Here is a 13,039-nt window from a genome sequence, read left to right as displayed (position 1 = left end):
CGTCAGTGCTCTTTGTTCTCCCCAGTGTAAAATGTGTTAACCTTTCTGTGTGGAAGTGATTAAGATATGTGTAAGCTAACCTAAAGCTGGAGCTACACATAAATTCTGAACTGCCATAAATTTTAATTGTAGCCTGAGGTTACATGAAAACAACATAATGAAGTCAACATTGGAAATGGATGGACTGCAGCTGGACTACAGTGAAAAGTCAGTGCAGGAAGACAAACATTTTAATTGACGGGTTTGCAGATGAGAGAGTCGACAACTGGAGAGAGGAAGGTTTGACAAAAAATCTAAAGCACTGTGAGCATTGAGAGCAAAAATACTTATACTGAGCACGCTAAGAGAAATGTGATTTTGTATTACTCATTTTTAGTATTGCGTACTTTTATTACAGTGCTACACAAAGTAGATTTGAAAGCAATTTCCAAAGACACATTTTAGTTTCTTTGCTTTGTTATACTGTTGAAAGAAAAAATGATGCATTAAATGGATATGAGATTAGAGTCATATAAAAATATTTTTAGTTTGTTTACTTTGTTATTTTGTAAAGTAAAATAAAATAAAGAACCCTTAATGAACTGTTTGGATGCAGACATGTTTTCTTGTTTTGCGTTGCACAGAATTAAACTGTCAAGCACATACAGTGAATTGATTTTAATAGTTTAAAAGTACTTGAAGTGCATATTTGCAGTATAAGCAGAAACTCAAATGACTCAGATCAGGGGCAAAAAACTTCATCGCTACTAAATTTTTAGTTTTTGGGAACTGCCAACTTGTTGGAAGACCTCTCTGGTAGCACACGGTGGGTATTATTTATATCATTCTGCAGAAAATAGCACCAACCACTAAAGTTTCAAACTCACCTGGGAGAAGTTGAGTCCGTTGAGTGGATGGCACTGCTCCTCCACCTTCTCCACAGCTCCCGTCCTCTTCCTCATCCTCTCCGCCTCCTGGGCCAGGTACAAGTCCAGCACTGGCACCCCTCGCGTCTTAATATCTGCCTCCGTTAACGAATTCACCATCAGCATCACCCAAACGGGTCGCTTCCTCTCCCAGTTCCCAGCGATGGCGTTGAAGAGGTAGTCCGCATAGAGTCCCTTCCCCCTCTGATCTGGGGTCATCCATGAAGGCATCATGAGTTTTACATACTCGAGGTGACGTTTGAGTCTCCGATAGATGTCTCTGGGTAAGACATCCTGCAGGTTCTCGCCCTGAGGAAGCAGCTGGCAGCTGGTCAGGGCTGAGATGGTGTAAGGGTCCGTCAGGTCCAGCTCAAAGTAGACGATGTTGCTCTCCTGGAAGGCCTGCTTGGAGTTTTCAGGGATGAAATCCCAAACGCGCGTGTAGGGGACGTGGATTGTACCGTAGAAATATGACGGAGGGTCCCGTTTGATCGTCCACAGGAAGGAGTTCAGGTCAGTTTGCTGGGGAGGGGAAATAAAACGTGATAAACAATTATTTTCAGTATTGATTAATCTGTTGAATATTTTTGGATTAATGGCTTCAAACCATCAAAGGAGGAATAAGAGTTGTCAGGCTGCTGTAATTTCTAATTTTATTACAATATCTTGAAACAATACCCACATGTGATACCATTTTTGTGACAAAAAATTGACATTACGGGCAAACAAGTTGAAAAAAAAGTTAAATAAAACAAGGCTATAACGTGACTATAAGAAGACTTTTCTTTTCTTAGTCTAGTTAGTAGCAGAGAACATTAGAATGACTGTAGTTAACATTTACAATAAGAGAGCCAGAAAGCGCAGGTGCTTCCTGTCTATCAACACTAGGTGTGTAAATCACTGGTTTCATCATGATACAATATTACAGCGGTACTTTGGACAATTATATGATATTTGCTGATATCATAAAGTCAACCACGATACAATTTCCATTCTATTCGATTTAGGGGCCTGCGATCGACATGGGCCGATATTATCTGCTCATTTAACACAGTCAGGTTACAGGAGTTGCTGCCACCCTGTTCTTTACTTTTGGCCAGAAAAGATAAAAACAACATAAACATTACTGGAAATAATTAAAGCTGGTTAATTCTGTTTGAAAAAGCTTGTTGCATTTTAATTTTAATTCAAATCATGATCTTTTTTCTAAAACTTTTCCCAACATCCTCAAAACGTGGATTAACAACAAGATCCTTTCACTAAAGCATAAACCTAAATGATTATAACTTTCGAGGATCGTAGATTCATAGTTTGTAGGTCACATTTCCCCCACATATACACGTGCTAATGTTATTAGCATAAGCCTATGGCATTTTACATAAATTAGCTTAGCGGCTAGCGGACTCCTTCTCTACTCACAACTTGACCAGTTTAATATTATTTATGCTCCCTCTTACTCACCGCGGGTTTAAGTCCCTGCACCTCCTGACAGATCGGCGCGGACCACCTTCAGTCTACATGCGTGTTATTTTCAGTCAACATTGTTGAAAAAGTCCATCTAACGTGTTAGCAAGAAGACAGTGAAGTGGCCCCGCAGGTATGTTGTGTTTCCTCAGTACGGCTTTTGTTTACATATGACGTGCGCCGCCTGTTGACTCACAGTTTCTCCGAAAACAAAACATTTCCACACGGATGTTTAATTCCCGAGTAAACAGTCGAGATGGCCTCGTGAATGATGGCCCGCGTAAACAACAGAGATTGAAATTTCGGCACGGAAGATTTCGTCACTTCCGGTTTCAAAACGTCATGAGATCATGTCGAACCGGGACAAAGGGTTTTGAACGAAAGGATCATGGGAAATGGTGGCGTTTGAGGTGTGTTGATTAAACTGAGCGACATTAGTTAGATAGATAGATAGATAGATAGATAGATAGATAGATAGATAGATAGATAGATCCTTTTTTTATTTTTTGATTTTGGTTGTGTTAATGCATATGGCATGAATTTCTATTTAATTTGTTAATTTCAAGCTCAGCTCCTACAATAAGTCTAAAATACACTGTGCAAAACAGCTTCTGCCCGTGGATGCCAATGTTGAGCAAACAGGTTTTGAAATGTTTCAAAATGTTTTGTTTTTTTTACTAGTATATTGTTCTTTTGCTGCTTATCCTTAGTTGCCCACTGTGGGTCTAATAAAGGATCATCTTATCTTTTCTTATATTTTAAAGTGTTGAAACGTTTCAAAGTTTCTAATTTGCCATCTCTAGTAAACTGCCTTCTCCTCATCATATTTCTCTGGGCTGCTCACCATCATCAACCTGACACTGTGTGACAAAGAATTTCAAAATAAGACCACATATAAAAGAGGATGATATGGATCTATGTTTACACTTACACTCAATGTTAAATGATCGTTGCTCATTTAATCGATATATCGATGCAAATTGATGGATTGTTACACCCCTAATCAATACTGCCGAAAATAAGAATTGAGACTGACTGAAATATTTCGGAATCAATAGGTCAATCACTTGTTGTTGTTTTTTTGACCAACAGTTTTAGACCCAAATACATTCACTTTACAGTGATTTGAAATACAGAGAAGCAGGATTTCCTCATATTTGAAAAGTTGGAACCAGTGAGTGTTTGCCATCTTTGATCATCAAAATTGTCATTGTTTATTTTTTTTACATTTTGGCTTCAAATAGGCATATATTTGGAAACGAGAAATCCATAAACACACATAAAGAATAGTGGTGAATTCACAAAAAAAACGACTCAGGACAATTATTTTGCATAAACCAACACTGGGCCTGTCTGACACCAGCCAGCTTAGCCACAGCTCTGTCTGCTAGAGGTTGTTTATTAGACTGATAATAGACTGATAATGACTTATTAACAGACCACTTAGGACCCAAGTGCCAAACTAACAATACACATGTCAGTGATTGTCAGACCGTGAGCTCGGCATGTTGGCCTTCCTGTTTCTGATGGATCTGACCTGAAATTCTCAGTTTGAAGACTGACAAGTTAAAACAGATTTAGAGGTAATCAATAAAACAAAGGTTAGTAATCTCACTCTGTCCTTTTCTATTGTATGTCCCATATGACTAAATCCCGAATAGCTGCCATTTTCCCAAATACACACATTTGTGTGGACAGTGCATGTTACTCAAAGTCAGTACACAAAACTAGTGGTGGAACACAGATGTACATTTAAAGGCGGACACAGGGGATATGTCCCCTCAATATGTAGAACATATGCATTTGTCACCCACAATAATAAAAAAATGAAAGTAGCAGAGAACTTATATTTTGACAAAATTAGAGAAATCATAGGAGCTTTTTTGATCAATTGATGCAAACAAAAGGCAAAAAATGGTGTACAAAAATCCCCCATAATGCAGGAAACTGTTTGACACCAAATGTGAAAATAAAACATATGCTTTTGTTGGAAGGATTAGTTAATTTGGCAACTGGTTGACAGAAAATGAATCATTTTGACAACTGATTAATCTTGTGTAACTTATTAAGCAGAAAAACATTCTCTGCCACCAGTTTTTAATGTTATCATCAATTATCAATATTTTGTGAATATTTGTTCCATTTCTTTGGGTTTTGGACTGCTGGTCAGAATGAAAACAGTTTGAAGACAACACCTTGGGATATGGGGACTTGTAATGAATATTTTAAACTATTGTTCCACATTTTATAGACTAAAAAATAATGGATTAACTAATTATTAATTAATGGAAAATGAATAACATAAATGAATTATTAAAACCGTTATTATCATCAACCAAGTTATAGATCTGTACAAAATGGGCACGGTCAAACAGCAACATGACCTTTTTCTGACACAAAATGTGTCAAAGGCCCATTTTAAGGCCCATTTTTTATGGGTAAACTTTCTTTTGAAACACTTCATCATTTATTTTTACTTACTTTCTTGTTCAGCTCGCAGTTGGAGGACTCCTTCAGCCTCCACTGGTCTGCCCGGACTAGCAGTATCACACAGGACTGAATGAATGCGCCCAAAGTGCCCCGCATCGTCGCTCTCTCCAAAGTGTAGCTCGTGTTCGCTTCGCAACGTGTTGCAGCAACTTATTCCCCAGAAAGCATGGATGAAGCACCTACTTCCACAGCAGCTCCGGCTCCATGCGGTCGCGTAAAACGAGCTGACAAGTATCCGACAAACCGCCGGACAGAGTCATGCTGGCTCGAGCCCTGGACATGGACGCGCTGCTGCTGCTGCTGTTTCACGTGTGTTTGAGAGCGAGAGAGGTGGTCACTGGAGTTTACGCAGGGTCACATCACCCTCTCACTGCGCTCTCCACGCCGCCTTCTCTGCATTGGTGTCTTTTGCAAAACGTCTGCGTAAAGTTTATCCAAAAGTTTGAGCGTTTCGAGGCAGAGTGGAGCAACAGGTCTAAGCACGGGTCGATGCACCTGGAGCCAAAATAGAGTAGAAATCGTGATTATTTTCCGAGATGTTTGGTTAGTGATGGTGGTTCTGGTGTGAATGAGCAAATTGCACCGACGACTTGCACTTTTAAACCCAAACTTTTCTGCACACACTGCTCCGTCTGTCTGCCAAGTCCTCACTGTTTGTATCTGCAGCTCTCTCTCTCTCTCTATGTCTCTCTCTCTCTCTCTCTCTCTGACGTGTTTGTGTGTGTGCGCATCTCTGTCGTGCAGCTCCACTCTACCTACCCCCTGGGTTGCTTGCACACCTCTCTCTCTCTCTCTCTCTCTCACACACACACACAGACAGAGCAGTAATCTGATTAAACACCACCCCGCCCGCCACACGTAAAGTCTCCATTCACCTTCTCCATGTCAATAAACAAGGTGTAGAAGCGCGCAGACCACTGATGACGCAAAGCCATAACTAAATGCCAATATTGTAACAATATATTAACAAATAACCCGATTAATAATAGGCTAGACTGTATACCTCTGATTTACAATATCATTACCTTGTGTTATTTTCTGTTTCAGACTGATGAGGTCTCTTGTTGTCACTCTACAGGAGACCCGCAGGCAATCGAGGGTGCCAGTGGAGATCCCGTGGATAGATTGTCCTATGAGTTAATGCCTGACAAACTGGAAGCATTAACATGAGAAAGCAGCGCAATAACAGCATTTACTCAGAGCACAGACAGGGAGACAACAGAACTCCAACTTTTTATGAAAATCTGCAGACTTCATCAGGCTTCCACTCGCCAAAGAGCATGCTCAATATTCCTATACATATAGAGAAGTATATGTATCATTAGTTTAGTGAACCTCGTGAAGCCCCACATTTTACTAAGAAAGCTTGATTTCTAGGCTCTATGAAGAAAATACGTTTGTAGCCTATGATATTTTAGTGGCAAATGGCTTTACACTTGCTTTTTTTTGCATTTTAATTAGGAAAAACATTGCACTGAGAACTTGGTTTTGGCTGGGTGATTTCTTTGAAAAAGGGTGGTTATTCTGTTCATTAAATATGGTTAATGGTCACTGTATTCTTGTTCTGGATATTATTGTCCTTATAGATGTTATGTTATTCATCCAAAGCTGGATACCCCTTGTTTTGGGGGGGCTTTTTTTGTTTTGTTTTTTGAAAAAATAATAAGTCTATCAAAATAGACTCAAATACATAAGTGGATCTTGCAAAATACCACTGAAAGGTACAAAATATATAATAATTTTAGTATTAATTCACATAACAGACCATCCTTCACTGATTCCACGCCTCAAAACAGTCGCTGAGTACAAAGTCATTCATTTTACCTCTAATCCAAGACTTCGGGTTGTACTCATAAAATGCAGGTGGAATCTTGTGGTTGATTTGTAGCTGGAGGCCGATCTATGCGCTCTGGTTCTGTGCTCCGCACCGTCAAACTCCTGGTTCACACGAGGGCAGCGAACACATGTTGGTATTGTCAGACGTCTGAGTAAATAAAACAGCGACTGTTGACGCGAAGAATGACTTTCGGAGCCGATTTTATAGACACAGAACAGGCTGGAAAAATCACGATCCTGGCAAAACGCAAATCAATAGCCTGAAACCATATTACAGAATAAAATTATATTAATAGACAGTTAAATCAACGTTTTATGCCGATAAGGAGAGAACAACATTTATCCAATATAACACTGAAATGAAAACAGGGAGTGTTGAATAGATATATAGATAAATTTATGTATAGCCTATACTTCACCAGCACAAAATGCAAAAAGAAAAACAGAATATTGCGAGCATTTTTGACAGATAGTGCACTTGCAACATGAGTCATTATCTAAGTGAGACTAGTTCTATGCTCATATCCATCAAACTTCTTGTTCTCTCTAGGGCAGCGAACACATGTTGGTATTGTCGATATAGCCTAGACTATGGAAAAATAAAATAATGATGATATGATTTTTGCTATGGTCTAGGGTCTGCATCAAACAAGCATGTTAGCTCACATATGGAATATAATGTGTAGACATATCTGTAGCACCACAGTGCTTTAAAGATAAGTTGTGATGCATCTTTATCAAAATAAATGCCAATTCTGTGTTAGAGGGACCCAGGGCTGTAACAGGGCCCTGTTAAAGCTCCTCCTAGTGGTCAACTCTATACTTACAAGCTGTGTTACACTGTCACGTTGTGTTTTTTCAGCATTGGAGCTGTAACAAGTCTGTACTTTGTCAAACCTGCACCACAGTCTGTCATGCCATTCAGAGCCATTGGTGGAATCTGAAACACTGAAAGAAAGTTGACAGAGAGATGAAAGCAAAGAAGGAGAACACAAGGACAAAACACAGACGAGAGGAGAAAAGACAGAAAAGATGCATGCAGACACAGTTACAGATACAGACATGAGTGATGTCTCTCCAGTATCCACTGATCTGCAGCTGCATCTGCCACACTGGTCTCAAAGAAAACGTTCCTTATAATATGATTCTCATTCACTTTCAACTTTTTGACCATCTTCTCTGTTCACTCTATTTCTGGAAAAGGTCAAGAAAAACTGCTGACAGGGCACACAACAAATGGATATTCCTGCAGTGAGACAGGAGAAAACTTAAATATACAATACAGAGGCACACACTCTTACAAACAAGGACAAGGACTTTTGAAGGATGGGTTCTTCTAGCTAGCATCTTTTTTTTTTCTAAGAGTGTATGGTATAGAGCTTTACTCTTACTACCCTTCTCAGAAGATCGTACTCCAAGTTTTAAAAAATACTTATGTCCTAAACTATCCAAGCTGTTGCCAGATCGCAGTGAAATAGGCAAAAATAGTGTGTGTGTGTGTGTGTGTGTGTGTGTGTGTGTGTGTTAACTCATCTTTGTTTATGTTGTCCATGTGTAAAAGGTAAAAAGAACACCTGCAGCTGCACCCTCTTTCATGTCCACACACGCATGCACGCACACACGCACACACGCAAGCAAGCATGCACGCAAGCACGTACACACACACACACACACACACACACCTGTTCTTTATTTCCATTATCTCCCCACTAAGCCCATAGAGGATATTCTATATAAATATTCATCTGACATAACCTCATCCTCTCTCGCTCTGTGCAGCATTATTTACATCTGAGGTAAGACCTGTTAACTGCTGTTAACTAAAACCACACATTTTAGCTGCCCGATAAACTACATGTGGGATCAGGTCAAAGTCTTTGGGAAACGACGTCTTGGATCCCTAACAAGCACATCACCATGTCACATAGCAGAGCAAATTGTTTCCATAACTTAAAACCATGTGAAACACCAGCATGTGGGGTTAATGAGTAAAACATGGCATTATCATGTGTGTTGTCAAGTGTTTTTGTCAGGTGACTCAAAACCTGTGATTTAGTTTTTCTTTTATAGTACAGGTTCTGTCAAGATCATTTTATCATTTAGTTACTTTAAAAGGAACACTGGAATAAATTGCTGTAAAAATATGGCCAAATTCTGACAGTAATGTATAGTTTTCTGAAATACACTAAAACACTGTAAATCTTTATGCTTTTTGGAGCCAGTGTTACACTTTAAACCTCACATTCTACTGTAGAATACTGTCATGAATTTAACAGTGATATAACGCTGAAGTAGTTTATGGTAGTGACACTTTAAAATAACAGTAGGATGCTGGCAACTTTAGTTTAAGAGTGATCTGTAACCAATATCCCTCCAACATTTTAATGTATTTTAATGTATTATTTCTATTCTTCTGCGAAAGGGGAGGCTGTTTGATGCCTGATATGGGCTTCAGTGACCCCTGTCAATACTGATACTACCGTACATCTGTACATTTCCACTTTAAAGTGGCTCTGTTCATGAAGATCAAACAGCGCTGGGGTCTACAGAGGGTTCCTGAGCAAACATCTGATTCTGCCTCTTTAGATGAGATCTTCAAAGGGACTTCACAATATGGAAATGACCACATATGTTTCATTTTATAAAGAGTGGGAGGTGGATGTATTTGATCTTGTCACTACTACAACTATGTCCTTCTTTACGGAAGAGTAAAACAAAACAGTGACAAAAATCTAGATTTTTTACATTCTTTAATCAAGTGTTAACCCTGATCTTTGACTGGTTAAGCCTTAAGTAACACTGGGGAAACATAAATAGCAATACAGAAAAAGAGAGTGCTTACAGATTCCTGTCTGTTATCAAGATTTGTTTGTCTGCATGCACACTCTGTGTTTTTGCAATCCTGATAAAGGACCATAGAAGACATGAGCGTCGGTAAGCACACTGCTGGACGGATGTATCCATTCATTACACATGGCAAGAGAAGAGAGGCACATGGACAACTATGTAAGCCTTCCAGTAATACTTTGAGTTTGAATGACTCAGTCCATTTACAGATGGTCAGTCATATTGACCACGCTCTACTTCCTTCACAGCCCATTAAACCCTGATTGAAAAGATTTGGCACTAGAATCTGTCACTGTGTGTGCATGTGTGTGTGTGCGCATATGTACTGTGTGTCTCACTGTTTGCATGCATCGCCTCTCTGTGTGAGTCGGTGGAGTGTTCAGGATTGGTCAGAAGTGAGGCCAAAAAAAAGAAAACTGCTATTGTGACATAAAGAGAAAAAAAATTTTGTCTGTTACTAACTGATTGAATTCCTAAAAAAAACATTTTTTTAAAAATATAGGCCAACAAGTTTAAACTTAAAAAAACAGAAAACTGGAATTACCTAGATATAAAATCAGTTATACATAACTTTCTTTAAAAAAAATTTTTTTTAAAAAATCTGTTTTACATGTTTAGACTTATTAATTCTTGAAGGTCTCACATTTGCAGTTTGACAAGTTTGACACTTCTGACCCCATTTTCACTGCCGTATCAGTTTGACCCGATCAATACCTCTGTGATATAAATCATTTTCATTTTAAAAGCTGATTACACTAATTAACTTCAGTAGAAGAAGTTTCATCCTGAAAAAACCAAGCCCAACTATTTGTAATGTATGAGAGTGGTATAGATGTACTCTGAATATGTTTCATTTAATAATTTTAACAACAAAACATGTCTTTTACTAACTTTAACAACATATTCTATCTTCATCTATTATTTATACAGTATATACTGTATACAGCACTTAGGCACATAGCATTTCAACCATATTGGTGTTTTACTTGTGCTTCTGGCTAAATTTTAATTTTTGTTTGAATTTTTCCCATGTTCCCTGGGTCACGAAACACTACAGGATCATGTCTGTGGGTTCAAAGCAAACTGTGAATCTTACAGGTGTTTTCTGACATCTTCTGCTTACCTTAATGTCCATGAAAGCAGATCCTTCAGACAGTCTTTTCATCAGCGGTTGAAGCAGAATGCACGTCCACCTGCAAGACACTCACAACTTTGTTGCTGTATCCTTTCAGACATAGACTGTAAAAACTGCCAGTCATTTTATAATCCTATGTGCTCATAACCTGCTAAATATCTTACCCATCCTGCACCACACAGTACTGCTTATTCTGAAACAGCTATACTGAAAATTAGTAGTCGACCTATGTTGGTTTTTCAGGGCTGATACTGATACCGATTATTAGTAGTTAGTCTTTAGTAGTAGTAGTCTTTAGCAAATATTTAATCAAAACTGAATTAAAAATTAAAAATGAATGAATAAATTATCTCCCTGTGGTTTTACAAAGTTAAACTCCCTCCCATGCTGACACTTTCTTTGCACTTTTTAATTGATTTTTATTGGTAGTCATTAAAATAAAATACAGACACAGATAATCGTCAAAATGACATGTACTCATTGTAAGTAACAAGTACAAATACAAAGTAAAAAGATGCTCTGGACAAAGCAACCCCCCCCCATGAGGTAACTTCCTGTTGAAGGATGTTTTTGGTCATGTCCCACAGCCAAAACAGTGACTCGGACATTTTGATATTTTTGAGTGTGTTAAACAGACAAATCTTGATCTATGTAATCTCAGTAAACAGAGACTTCCTTAAATTTCCTGTTTCTGATTGAAGCGTGGAGTCAGAGACATGGTGGTGATTATGAAATGCTGATGTGGATTCCCAAAGTTATTCTAACAGCATCACCACCAGAGTCACTTACGCACAAAAACAAGATGTGACCCTTGAAATGATAATCTGACTTGACAACAGCAATTACCTAAACTGTGTTTTTGTGCCGCTTACAGTAATCCCATCTATTCTGATCTGTGATTTCCCATCATAAGCAAACAAACCTTCCAGATAATTCAGCATCACCAGGTTTTATTCACTGACCTTTCTAGTTTTAGCAGCGATACAAACCGCATGATTGCTGTTTTTGATATTCACAACACATTCAATTATCTGCTTCTTGTAAACATCTTTAGATTCAGATTTCAAACACAAACATGACATTAACTCCAAATGACACACAGACACAGAAGAGGCATGACTGCACGGTTAGTTGTGATGGAAGTGGTTGTGTGACTGAGCCTTTAGTCACAGCATCAAAGCAAAAATGGTGTTCATGGTAAAAAGCTTTTACTGGAAATCCAGGGTGTCCTGGCGGCTCTGTGGGCAGACACACATACCAACACGTACACTGGATCTAAAGGTCTGCACCCAGCTCATGTACTCAATTACCCAGAGCCCCCCACCACCAATCTCCTGTTTCCCCTTTCTTTATTAGGAAACATCTTTCTCAGGTGTCACTGATTTGTTTCCAAGGACATTCCACATATACACAACAATAATAATAATAATAATAATAATAATAATAATAATAATAATAATAATAATAATAATAAAATTTTTTTTTTTTTTTTTTTGAGGGGGGAGGTTGTTTTATTTCTTTGTAAACCTCTGATAACAAAAACAAGCTTATTAAAACTTTAACTACTGTTGCTATTACAATTTAAGTTGATGTTGTATATAGTTGTGTAATGTTTTGTCCCTTTTTTGTCCGTTATTCATTTTGCATCTATGCAGTAATTTTTGTGATCACAACCTGAGTGACTGAGTCTTATCCACAGAAAATAGGGATCTGTGGTTGATTAACTGACCTCATTCAGAGGAAAATGTGTATTTATTTAGACTTGTATTTTCAACATGAGGCCTTAAAAATGAAATAAATCTCGTCTCTCTTTTATTTTTTTCCCCTAATATTTATCTCAGATGTGAAGCAGATTCCAAAAGTTCTAACAACTGGCAATCAATGCACAATGACTGAAGCCAGTAAGTTGTTGGGGCCAATATTTTGGTCACTATCGGCATGTATGTCAGCCAATAAGAATCAATACTGCAAAAATTAAAATAGTGATCCGAATTTTGCTTACTGCTTAGATCACACATACAGATATACATGTTTAAAGTTCCGTCAATATGAACATACACACATGGTTAGCTTGGTAAGATTCTCTACAGTTCAATCATTCAGTTAATTAACAAGAGTGATGCAAAAAGAGCTTTAAATAAACAATTTGTTTGAATTTCCCATCTTTGCTGAGCAACAGTTTTGTGTGAAAGTTAACAAAAGTTTGTCCAATGTAGACACCTGTCCCAAAAATAACCCTGATGAGTTTGGTGGTTTAAGCAAATAATAGCCAATGCTATTAATTTAGGTTTTATAGTAGTTTATTTTTACATTGTAAAATGTCCTGCTCACTCACAACTCTTTATTATTGACCAAATTAAGG

At 38.1% G+C, this 13,039-nt stretch overlaps 1 protein-coding gene across 1 annotated transcript in view; it reads right to left on the bottom strand.

Moving 5' to 3' along the window:
* trabd2a (TraB domain containing 2A) overlaps nucleotides 1–5,124 on the bottom strand; it is a 66,898-nt gene extending 61,774 nt beyond the window's left edge. Inside the window, exons 1-2 of the mRNA XM_042509478.1 lie at nucleotides 4,851–5,124; nucleotides 867–1,427 (exon numbers count right to left, since the gene is read on the bottom strand). Of these exons, the coding sequence (XP_042365412.1) occupies nucleotides 867–1,427; nucleotides 4,851–4,955 (666 nt within the window). The 5' untranslated portion in view covers nucleotides 4,956–5,124. The remainder of the gene's footprint in view (nucleotides 1–866; nucleotides 1,428–4,850) is intronic.
* Nucleotides 5,125–13,039: the final 7,915 nt, after the last annotated feature.

The sequence above is a fragment of the Plectropomus leopardus genome, chromosome 20 (genome assembly GCF_008729295.1).
Source record: "Plectropomus leopardus isolate mb chromosome 20, YSFRI_Pleo_2.0, whole genome shotgun sequence".
NCBI classification, from domain to species: Eukaryota; Metazoa; Chordata; class Actinopteri; order Perciformes; family Serranidae; genus Plectropomus; species Plectropomus leopardus.
Note: the sequence above shows the minus strand (reverse complement) of the source record. Positions and strands in the feature narration are given on the sequence as shown.